The 12,338-nt window shown below is 38.2% G+C and overlaps 2 protein-coding genes across 2 annotated transcripts in view; one reads left to right on the forward strand and one right to left on the reverse strand.

Moving 5' to 3' along the window:
- NT5DC1 (5'-nucleotidase domain containing 1) overlaps positions 1-12,338 on the forward strand; it is a 118,260-nt gene that overhangs the window by 14,225 nt on the left and 91,697 nt on the right. The window contains exon 6 of the mRNA XM_054569852.1: positions 399-483. Within this exon, the coding sequence (XP_054425827.1) occupies positions 399-483 (85 nt within the window). The remainder of the gene's footprint in view (positions 1-398; positions 484-12,338) is intronic.
- COL10A1 (collagen type X alpha 1 chain) lies at positions 2,041-9,178 on the reverse strand. Its single transcript, XM_054569851.1, has 3 exons — positions 9,103-9,178; positions 8,432-8,597; positions 2,041-4,383 (listed from the first exon to the last, which is right to left on the reverse strand). The coding sequence occupies exons 2-3, from the start codon at positions 8,580-8,582 to the stop codon at positions 2,513-2,515; spliced, it is 2,022 nt and encodes a 673-aa protein (XP_054425826.1). The 5' UTR covers positions 8,583-8,597; positions 9,103-9,178; the 3' UTR covers positions 2,041-2,512.

Below are 12,338 nucleotides of genomic sequence, written 5' to 3' on the forward strand. Positions count from 1 at the left end.
TTCAGGCCCCTTGGCCCCATGGATACCATAGTACACAGAGTAACACATTCTGATATTTCAGAGGCTATAACATTGTAAATTTACTCATGTTTAAAATATTCTGTAATTTTTATACTTCTAACGAGTGAAGTTTTTTATTTTATGTGAGTTATATTAGCTATGTTAATATTTAGTCGTGTATATATATAATCTTTGTAGTAGTGATTTTCATGGAAGATAATTCTTTTTAAAATCACGTTTAGAAAAATGAGAATTTTATTAACCCATTAAGTTTTCTAAAACATGAGTCCCTATTTTAGAATATGGTAATATTTTTATTATTTGCCAAGTATTTTCTATTATGCTTAAACACAGAATTATTGCGTGTGTTACATTTGGAAATTTATTTTACTTTTTAGCATCACAACGGTCAGAAAACATTTGATTTTTGGAAGGATATAGTTGCTGGCATACAACACAATTATAGAATGTCAGCTTTTAAAGGTGAGTAACGTAAAGATTTTCTAATAGATGTTTGTTAAGTACTGTGTGTTTGGTGAACTATGTAGCCATTATGTATATATCTACTACATTCCTTAACTGGAACTTAATTTGATCCTAAATATCACTATAAAGTTGGTACCATTTACATTTTAAGAGATTCTTTTGTTCGTCTGCTTCATGGCCACAATTGCACATGTTCTGAGCGGGGCCGTCTTTTGTCTACCGGTCCATAGGGTCATTTTGTCTGTTCCCCAGAACTGGAGTTCTGGTTTTGCTCTTTCCTAGCTCAGGAATAGCGGTCGGTGACATAGACAATTGGAAAAAGTGGAAATTCTATTCTTTTTGCTTAAAAGACAGGACTGGCTGACCTACAATGGGGACAGAGATATCACCAACCCGAGCCTAGAGTTTCATGGTTCTAGTCACAGGTTTCTTGGGTTACACAGATTACCTCTAAGGAATAAAAGATGCCTTTGTAGGATGTTACCCCAGTGACCTCAACCAGAGACAATCCTGATTCAGCCAGTGGGCTAGTAGATGCTCAGGAGCAGTATTTTTCAGCTTAGCAAAATGTTGCTTTTTAACTGACTTAAAAATTGCTTGCCATCCTTTCAATGTAATTTAAACCGACAAAATGATCCTAAATATTATGACTAAAACACATATCAAGGTAGCAAATAGCCACTGAAGAATATTCATTCAAATTACATACGCCTCCGCCACCTGCTCCTTTCACTCCCAGAAGAAAATCTCTGCTGTGGGGTGCAGTGATATTCTCTCCCAGCCACCAGCCCTTCACCCTGGCTCCTAGGTCACATGTTAGGAAGGTGCCTTTTCACAGGCCACACTGAGCGCCTGGGTGTGTGGGAATGCGCATCTCCAATGGAGAGGCACGTGTTTCCATGCCAACTGTAAAGCCACCCACCACGTTATTGTTCTACTTTTTATTAGCTTTGTAAAATGAAAAGCCTTAAAAGAATGGTTGAGAACTGCAAATTGTTACTGTCAAATAAATTTCACATAAAAATCTATTTGATGTTGTTTTATTGCATTGAAAATAAGTAGGAAAAAACATTTCGTGCTTTAATAAGTGAGGCACAGCTTATACATTTTAAACAGCAATATAAAAATACAGTACAGAGCATAAATAAATAATGTCTTTTCATTTCTAGGCAAATTTTGAAACCCTTGACATTAGTTATTATTTCACTGGAATGGGAGGCACAGGTACATACTGTAAACCCACAAAGTGATATGACATAAAACTCAAAGGAATTAAATCAACTTAATCACACTTGTGTTACATACACACAATAAGTAAGGCACCTACTTCCAAGTTGTGAAGGATATATAGAAAGCTTTTCTGCAATCACAGAAAAGTTTGAAAAGGTTCATGACTAAAGCACCTTGGTTGTATTTCAGGTTAATTTTAACATAATATTTTTATTTTTTATGAGAGTTGTAAAAAGTCTATATGCACCTCTATATTTGAATAGATATTGATGCAAGTGGCCATATAAGCCTTGCGTAATGCACCATCTGAAAAATCCTATGGTATACAATGTCTTTTAAATTTGAATATTCAAGTATTTAAGTTTTATAAAGATATGATACCTCCTTAATGTTTCCTAGAAGTTCTGATAATCGTTAGAGACCAGGCAAATGCTGAGATTCTGAAGTCAAATTTAACAGAACATAGCATCAGAGATCAGGGGTTTTTGTGATCCTTTTATATTTTAGCTTAGTAGGAGTTTTATGGTGAAATCTTTAAATACTGAAGGACTTCACAGAAAATAGTAAAGAGTCTTAGGACTGCTGATTAGGAATTTGAGAAGGTCTTCACATATTTTCTTAGCATTGCTGCTCCCTTTTTCAGAGGGAAAGTTGGTCTGAAAGCTCAAATCTGTATTTTGGAAAGTTAAAATGAGCGATATCTTTTTCAGCCTACCTCCATATGCATTTTGTGGGGTGGGGTGAAGTTGGGCGATGCCTTTTCAAGCAGATTTATATTAGCTTTGTGGGAACGTGCTCACATTGGAGCCACTAAGAATCCTGAGAAAGAGGAGTGGACATACTCAGAGGAGTACAGGCCATTGGACTCAGCGTTGGGCAGTTGGAGCCACACCTGGTCATTTTCTGCGAGATCGATAATGGCACTGCCCGAAGCCTGATCCAGGTAGCCCTTGGCATATTCATCGTATGTGTACATTACAGGGGTGCCATTCTTATACAGACCTACCCACACATGGGTCCCTTTGACATGCACATGGTAGGAGAAATAGTATATTCCAGGTATCCTGCAGGTAAAGATTCCAGTTCTTGGGTCATAATGCTGTTGCCTGTTATACAAAATCTTATCAAAGGGGATGGGAGTACCTATAGCTGGGTAAGCTTTGGAGAGAATAACAGTGAAAGCAGACACTGGCATTCCCGTTACACCCAGGTTGGCACTAACAAGAGGCCTTTGGCCTGCCTTTATAGAGCTGTCTGGAAGGACTCCTTGGCCCGGGGGACCTGGGGGGCCTGGGGGCCCTGGAAGGCCAGGCTCTCCAGCGTGGCCTCTCGGACCCGGGGGCCCTGGTGGCCCAGTGGGTCCATTGAGGCCCTTAGTTGCTATGCCAGCTGGGCCCGGAAGACCTGGGGTTCCTGGATCCCCTTTAGGTCCAGGGAATCCTGGAATGCCTGGTGGCCCAATGGGGCCTCTGGTACCTGGTATCCCAGGGGCACCTCTTGGACCTGCCTCACCATTGTGTCCAGGCATTCCCTTAACTCCTGCTGGGCCTGCAGGGCCTGGGAGACCAGGAGGTCCTTCCACTCCACGGTCACCTTTTGGACCTGGTAACCCTGGGTGTCCCTTAGGACCATTGAGACCTGGTTCTCCCGGGTACCCTGGTTTTCCATCCAAACCAGAGGAACCCCTTTCTCCCTTAGCACCAGGCTGTCCTGCAGGCCCGACTGGCCCCGCCTCACCTTTAGGGCCTGGGACTCCATGGTTGCCTGGGATGCCCTTTGGTCCTTGGGGTCCCATATTTCCAGGGGGTCCAGTCAGACCTGGTTCCCCAGGACGGCCTGCTGGGCCTTGTTCCCCTTTGGCACCTGGAGCCCCTGGAAGGCCAGCAGGTCCTCTTTGTCCCTTCAGGCCTGGCATGCCTGGTTTCCCAAAGCCAGGAGGCCCTGGGGGCCCAGCTACTCCTGGAGCCCCAGGGTGACCTTTGGTTCCTGGAGCCCCTGGCTGGCCTGGGGCTCCAATTGCTCCTGGCTTCCCAGCGCCTTCTGGTCCTCGTTCCCCAGGAGGACCTTGGGGGCCTGGTGGGCCAGCTGGTCCCCTTTCTCCTGGAAAGCCCCTGTCACCTTTGATACCTGGCTGTCCTGGAAATCCATTTTCACCTCTTTTTCCCATTCCAGGAGGGCCAGGTGGTCCCATGGGACCCTGAGGACCCGGAAGGCCCCTCTCACCCGGGCGGCCGGGAGCACCATATCCAGGTTCCCCTTTCTGTCCGTTCACACCAGGGACTCCTGGTACGCCCTTTTCTCCAGGAAAGCCTCTGGGCCCAGGGGCTCCCGGGGGTCCCTGTTGTCCAGGTTTTCCTGAAACAGAAATTCCAGCTGGGCCGGGAATTCCAGGTGGTCCTGGTGGGCCCCGTGGTCCTGGTAAACCAGCGGGTCCAATGTCTCCTTTTGGTCCATATGGTCCTCTCTCCCCTGGTTTTCCTGGCAGTCCTGGCAAGCCTGGCTTCCCGGTGCCTGATGGTCCCGGTGGGCCCGGCAGCCCTGGCTCTCCTTGGGGTCCAGGACTTCCATAGCCTGGTTTTCCTGGTGGTCCAGAGGGACCTGGGTGCCCTCGAGGGCCAGCGGGGCCTGGTGGGCCGGGAATACCTTGCTCTCCTCTTACTGGTATACCTAAAAGACATGTCCAAAACACACGCCCAGAGAGGGGGATCTTTAGTAACGTTAAGGGTAATTATTGCTTCTTGAAATATAAATCAGGTCAGAACATTGCAGTGTTGCAGCGTCTATCTGTCCATTTTGGCAGACCAGTCTTAAATGGTTTCAGACAACATGTTTTTTACTGTTTTAAAAAACATTGCTAGAAAATACGGTTTCACAAGATGACGGCCACCGTAATACTTTCATTACATGCTCATCATCCATGAAAATAAGCTGGGATTGAAGAATTCATCTAGAGAAAGAGTGCAGTGGAAGCAAATATATTACATTTATTTTGGGAAAATCATCTACCTAGGGAGAAAGGAGAAAAAAGGTATCTTACAGAAAAGGAAGAAAAAGATAAGCACAGAATAAATGGGAAAATATTTAAGAACTGTAGCAATATTCCTTTACAAAAGCTATTCTATAAGACATAAATGAGAAATGTCCTTAATTCTAATTTACATTGGCTATGGCCCTGCTGAACACAGTTCAGATTTAGGTTGATTTTTTTTTTAACTTCAGTACGCACTGTGAACTCTTACATTCTCCATTATTGACTTAAAATTCAAACAGAGAATTAAAAAATTAGTCGTAATGGGAGAGGTACATAAAATAATATGAAAGTGCTTGCCTCAAGTTTTTCTTGATAAATGCAAATAAACATTGTTGCTTTCATAGAGCTTGAGTTTATTTGAGCTAATTACTTCTACTAATATAATAAATATAAACTCAAGAATCACTTATTCATTGCTTGTGATGTGAAAAGTGCTATTGAGCCTCAAGTGCAGGGGGAGCAAAGGATGCATCCTGCAAGAGGCTCAGTCACAAAGGGAATAAGAAGTGTGTGTGCAGTGAGTGCTTTACGAGTGTACCAAGGTCTGTTTTAGCCACTCAGAGGTGGGATAGAACAGAGCATTGCTGGCATTAGGATACATCATTAGGAAAGTATTACCCCTCAAAGAATCTTCAGGCAGTAATTATCACAAGCGTCTACCGAAAATGTTCTCAGAGAAATTCTTTAACAGCTAGAGAAGATGGTAGTAAAATCACATATGATTTTAAGTATCTGGTTGCATAATTTACATTAAAATAATTTTTCCATTTAATAAATTTTCAGAAACGTAATTAGAATGCCTCCATATACTATGTAGATCCTTCTACTATTGGAACATGGGTCATGGTAACTGTAGATTTAGTAGATGTCATAGTAGTTGGGTAGTTTGGTCAAAACCCTGAGAGTGCCTTATAGCTATGACTTTTGAGCCACATCTTTTTTATACAAAAATGAATAATTAAACTCTTTAATTAAACCTTTATTGGCTTTAAAAATCAAAGTGAATACTAACTTGGAAATTAAATGAATTGAAATTATAAATTGAATTAGAAGTTGAAATTACAAATTGCCTTTGAAAACATTTTGCTGGGTATAGTTCCCTTTATTATTATCACATTGTGTTTTTAAAATATTTCATATTAACTGGTATGTAAGAAGTAGTCAGCCAACAGTAATATTATTCTCTTGAGAAGAGATATTCCTGATATTTGAAAAACATATGGTGACAAATGGAATATACAATACAGAGCAAAATCATGAAGATAGATATGCTGAAACAGGAAAATCATTTTGGACTTGGATATCTTTACATTTTGTACTAATTAGAGTTACATTTTATTTTTCAAACATTTAAGTATATGGAGATTTATATACCCTTGGGTTTTCAGAAAGGGATATCAGAAAAAAAAGGTCTATGAGAAAAGTCAGCCTGTGGAAAAGATTTCCATAAGTTAACACAGATCTTGAGATTGATTTTAGCATAAATATATATGATATTGCTCTATAAATAGCTGTAGATACATTGCAAATAGAATAAATGAATAAAGGATTTCTTAATAGTTTGGAATAAAATAGCACATTTTAAAAAATGCAAACTATGTTAGGTTAGGGTTTGCTTCAGAATATTATTTAGATTATATTCAAACTAAAAAAAAAGTCTTAGTCTTTTTGAAAATCTGTTTAACTGTTAAAATGGAAAATAGACATGTCTTATTGAAAATGACTACATGAGACACAATTCAAGACCAGAGCGGTAAGGACAGGGTGATGTCTACCACTTGGAATGTGCTACAATACACATAAAATGTGCACATAAATGCAATAATGTGTCCTGCACCTCGTCACAAGAATGTGACTTCTGCTGTGTCCTTCGAGGACAGCCCCTCTTTGTGTTATAACTGGCCATTTGAATACATTCAAGATTTGGATGGTACCATCCTCAATGGAAAACAATTACCCAGTAGAGACGTTTCTTAAGTGCCCACAAACCGAAGGAGTGGTCGGTTATGTCAGAATGTGGCATTCGCATGCCCACCAGCTGTGCAGTCCTCTGCAGCATAATGTAGTGTGTTGGGGCCGATTTCTCCCTTCGCCTGAGCTGAGCAGACGTGCACTGTGTATCTCTGTTATCAACTTAATGTCTTATTTGTATAAATTATGGGCTTTTGTCTTCATTCAGTGTACAGTGCCTGCCAGTGGGATGATAATATATTTGAGTTTCTACCTTGTATGATCAAGTAGAGATATTTTTATTCTGCAAAAATAGCCAAGGTGATGCGGTAAATTAAGGTGGGAAGATAAAAATATTTTTAACCTCCTAAAAGTAGTGCATTTTATTTTTAATTTAAGACTGTTTCTTATGATCTTAGTGAACTAAAAAAGACTGAATTTGCAATCAGAGAGAGTATAACCCAGGGCTGCTTGTCTTACCATTTGAAAATGCCATTTGTTGCTTCAAGTAGCAGGCTTCCTGATCTTTTATTCTTACTTTCCTAACTTACCTCTTTTTCTTATTTTTAGTTTGAGACATTCAGCAGTATCTGTTGTGCATTTGTGCCTTGGTTTTTAAACACTAAGCTACCTTTCATGAAATATTTTAAATTTCAACTTTATTCTTAAAAAGACAACCCTTTTAAGTTTAATTTGCTCAAAATTGTTGTCTCCAAAAGCATAATTTTTAAAATGAATGGCAAATATCCTTAGCTTTATTTACCAGGTAAAATATATAACTGAAATAAAAAAATACTATGGAAAGAAAATTTGAATCCTACAGTCAGTTCAGATTATTCTGTTCAATTCAGTGGCTGCTTTATAGGTAGGGTCTGTCGGATGTTATTGTATTAAATGGAATTAGCAAATATGAACCCCAATTACTGCTCTTTAAGGATCTGTTAGCACTTTACTTCAAGTTTTCTCAGTACCCTTAATGGGAGCTGAGAAAGCTGAACAGAAGAAGAATAGGTTGAAGAAATTTAAAAAAATCTAATTCCACGTCACCTGTACTGTGGCAGAGGGAGGGGGGAAGGAGGGATAGTAATAGCCAACACTTAAGCACATTACAGATATTAACTCATTTATACATTATAATGGCCCTTTGAAATAGCTTCTTCTCCTTTTACAAAAAAGGAAACTAAGGCACAAAGAAGATGAATAACTTACTTGGTCGCATACTACTAAACTATACAAAAATGTATAAGAAATTATGAGAATCACTGTAAATTTCTGAGAGCAGCATATTTTATTTGATTATTATGACCCCTTTTGTTTATATATTTGCATTGGTAGAGTAGATTTTAAAATTAAATATGTTTAAGGCTTCATAAATATAAACCTCCTACATTTTTTGTGCAGTTGTCAGTTATTTTAGTTTAACCATTTTCACCTTGATTAATTTAGATTAGATTAGTATTTCTAGATTATAAGTAGTTTATGCAAAAACATCATTTGAGGGGAAAAATTTCTACAGATAAAAGAGTTCAGGTGTATTTTTCTACTATTCTTATTATGCAAAGAATATTAACGTTCTTGAATAGGCCTACCTTTTCCCATTATTCATTTTGGGCTAATTCCAGAGTTTGAAAATAGTTTAACACCAACAAAGTCAATAACATTTTGTTAAAGAGATCATTAAGATTGTAGAAAGCAACAACTAGTTAATTGAGCAATATATACAGTTCAGTTTACCTTTACTCTTTATGGCATAGGGAATGAAGAACTGTGTCTTGGTGTTGGGTAGTGGGCCTTTTACACCCGTAGGTGTTTGGTATCTCTCAGCATAAAACGCTCCATGAACCAAGTTCAAGGACATTAGCAGCAAAAGGGCTATTTCTGGCATGTTCGCAGATGGATTCTGAAAAACAGAAAAAAATAATTTTATTCAACTTTGTTATTGACCTATTTTATTTTTCTAATGTTGTGCAAATGAATTCCTTATACACTTACTTTTTTATCTTATCCTATGTATTTTGAATACACTTTCTAATTAATGAGTTATTTTTAATTACATGAATATATGTTTTGGGAAACCACATTTAAGTGACCAAGTAAAAATGAAGTAAAAAAAAAAAAACAAAACCCAGTAATTGAATGTCTCTATTAAATAATTTAGGCTCTTTGACATAGAAATATCCAGTAGTTTCAAAATAACACTGAAATTTAGATTAGGGCATCTTTTAGCAAATCTGGTTCATTAGGACTCTCTTTTATAGAATCTAAAACAAATTAAACTTTCTGAGTGTGTTTTAGTGGAAAGACTTTTTTTTTAATCACAAAATCCAAGTAGTTAATTAATGGCAGCTTGTTTCCAAACAAGCTGACGTGGAAGACCACCTGTGAGCATTGAGTTATAGACTTACCTGAGCGCTGGAGTTTCCTGGAGATGGCCTCTTGGCTGCTTCCTGAGCCCTCCTGCTCCCACGTGGACAATGCAGAAGATGCTCCCTCCAGAGCTGTTGGGCAGTATTTATACTGTTTTCCTCCTACTACATGAGATCACCCTGAGCTCCAGCTCCACCCCCAGAGGTGGAAAGCACTAATTATGGTGGAAAGTTCTATTGGGCAGACATACAAGATCAGGTTGGGCTCTCTTTTTTCCCTGTTTTCTTATTGAAAAATAAACTCTTTGTCTTAAATATATATTAATAGTTTTAACTATACACCATCTTTTCTGTGATTTTATTTTAGAAGTTATTACTCAGATGTTTAGGTTTGTTCATGATGGGATGATACTATCCCCTTTATATTTTTGAAAAGCACATTCTTGTGTTATTTGGTTGAAAATAGTTGGTAGTATATAATAAGGGAAGAAGTCTTTTGGAGGGGAGTGTGGATTTAAACCAGCACCTAAATTCTTCAGTTATTGCATAAAGCCATCAGTGTGTCCATTAATGTTCCTAAATTTTTATGAAAATAGCTTACCCCAATTCTTACTTATTTTTAGGCTTGAGAGTAACATAGTGTTGAAAATGTAGGTATGCTATTTTGTATTTCAGGATTTTAGTGTAAGTCTTCAGAAGTTTTTAAGAGAAATTTTAAATATGATAGCATGAATAGTTCAAGTTTTACATATTAAATATTTTAAATTTTTCAGACAGGGGCAAGACATCCATAAATTTGATAGTCGAATTAGCAATATAATTACCCTGAAGGATTTAGTTTATTCACAGCAGTATGTTCAGAGAATGACTTCAGATTAAGTTGCTTCATTTTGGATCTTACTTTAGACTTACAGTAGAGATTGCAAAAACCCTTAATTGATAATGTCTTATCATGTCTACTTAAATAAGGTTGCTGTATTCACTTCAAAAGGAAAAAAAAATTCTTCAATCTTTGTTTTCAGCTTTATAAAAATATCATTAAAATTACATTTTAATTTCTGTCAGAGATCTTAAAGCAACCCAATTAGAAATAGTTTTGTTTTGTTTTTGTTTGTAGTTTTTGGTTTTTTGTGGGGTTTTTTGGAGAGATGACAGTAAACATTATCATTGTCATTTTAAATAATTAGTATTCTCTTTAACAACTAGGGGACTCTTAAAATCTGTTTTAGGGATCCTGAAGACTCTAATAAAGATAGAAAAGTGAGAGGCTAAATTTTGTATCGTATTTAATTTCATCTGATTGGAGCTAAATCAGATCAACTGTACAGGTGAAGTAGGTGAGAAGGAGCATTTCATGCATAGACATAGATACACCTAGACATTTTTTTTTTAATCTCTATAGAAGTAAAGTGATAGGGATTCAGGATTGGTCAGCAATAGAAATAATTGAACATTTGACCAGTGGACAGAATAAAGGCTTGTTCTTAGTTTATTCCCTTTATCCTTCCCTGCATATAATTTTCTGTATGTGTTTTAAACAAAGCCTGTATAGCACCTTGTAGAGATGTAAATGGTAACTCATCTCACTGCCTCCCTTTCTCTGGTCACTTTTAAACCTTTTGTTGATTACTATGTTAAAAACCTATATTATCATATGTGTCTCTGTAATACTCATTGGTACACATGAAATGTGGCTGTATATCAGTTCAGATTAAGAGGAGAATTGGAAAGTTGATATTCCAATCACCTTTTATCATTTGGAAATTATCTATGGCAACTTTTGTGACGATTATTTGTACTCTGCTGCATCTGTAAGAGGCCACAGAAGATAAGTGAGAGAAAGCAGCTGCCTTTCCTCTGCTTGTGGCTCATTTGGACGAGATCTTGAAAAGTCAGCGAGGTAACATTGTGGATGCTCTTGAATGCTAGGCTGAAGAATTTGTTTTGAAAGGTGCTATTGGAAGTACATATTATAGTATTTTTGTGTGTCTGCAGGGTTATACATACGCTTATTTCCTTATGATTGAGATTGACACCCTCTAAGCACCATTCCTGCAAAAGTTCAGGAGATTATTCTCAGCTCTTCATACCTAGCATTGTGCACCTGCATCGACTCCTTGTTCACCTGTGGCTGTGTAACTATTTTCAGGGCATTTTACCTTAACCTCTGTAGGTGTCTGTTTTTTCATCAACACAATGAAAAGGAGGTTTTTAAGCTCCTCACAGCTTTTAAGTTTATTCTTGTGCTTGAGGTATTCTGCTCTTCCCTGTGGTCAGACAGTGGGCTTGGCTCCACTTAGTACTTAGAGACAAAATCCATACCAGGTGATCATATGCCTTCTTTTAGGGATATGTAAATATATGTGGGTGTTTGTCATTCTATAGTCCCCTTTAACTTTGGAAAATGTGGTGTCTTTGTTGAATGAGCTTCGGATGTTCAACCCTTTTTGCAAATAGTGTACTTATTTCAGCGCAGGGAATCTGACTTCTTGTTTGCTTTGTTAGTCACATAAGAAGCAATGTCTTGTCCAAAACAGATTGTAGAATCAGAATATTTTTTAGCCACACCCCGCCCAATTGTGTATTTAAAACTATTTTTATCCTGGGAGTTTACTTGTAGCTGTTTGAAGTGACTAAGTCTGTGGCTTTAAGATAAAAAACCCATTCCACTTAAAAACAGAGAGCCTGCTCTGTAAACTCAGCAACCTAAGTGATTTTTAATATCAAATATGAACGATGTTTTTTGCACACCTAACATTTAGCTGCTATTAAGCTTGCCTATTTATTTTCATGTCCCAGGGTCATTCATTAATTCACCAACTATTACTTAAGTACTATTTATGTGTCCGGCAAGCAGATAAAAACTAGACGAACAATGTATAGCCCTTAGAAGGTTTAAACAGTGGTTCTCAACTGTTCTCCCTACATGCACTAGTCCCGAAGGATATGACAGAATTCCTTCAGTCTTTGAGGTTAAGCCAGCGGTGGTTCATACTGCATTTTGAAGAAGTCCTTCAGGTGGTTGTGATAGATCCCTAAGCTGGAATGTCTTGGCCTGATATTAGTGTTCTAGCACCAGCTTATTAACATTAGCTACATAAATTGTGTTGTTTTGTTGACATGGTTCCTAACTTTATTACAGAAAACTTGTCTTACATAGGAGTAGAGAGCATAGTTACAGCACATGCCTGTGAACCCCCACCGCAGCCAGTTTCAAGCTACCAAGGTCAAGATGGCCGGCTCACAAAGCACCTGAACGTCCCCCAAGGATCAGT

Source organism: Pteronotus mesoamericanus, unplaced genomic scaffold (assembly GCF_021234165.1).
Source record: "Pteronotus mesoamericanus isolate MK-2021 breed Mesoamerican mustached bat unplaced genomic scaffold, CSHL_Meso_final contig_20, whole genome shotgun sequence".
Taxonomy (NCBI): Eukaryota; Metazoa; Chordata; class Mammalia; order Chiroptera; family Mormoopidae; genus Pteronotus; species Pteronotus mesoamericanus.

Coding starts and splice junctions, on each gene's coding strand:
- COL10A1 (XM_054569851.1), bottom strand. CDS start 8,582: ATGCCAGAAATAGCCCTTTTGCTGCTAATGTCCTTGAACTTGGTTCAT. Junction 4,384..8,431: donor CTATGCCATAAAGAGTAAAG/GTAAACTGAACT, acceptor CATGTCTTTTAG/GTATACCAGTAAGAGGAGAG.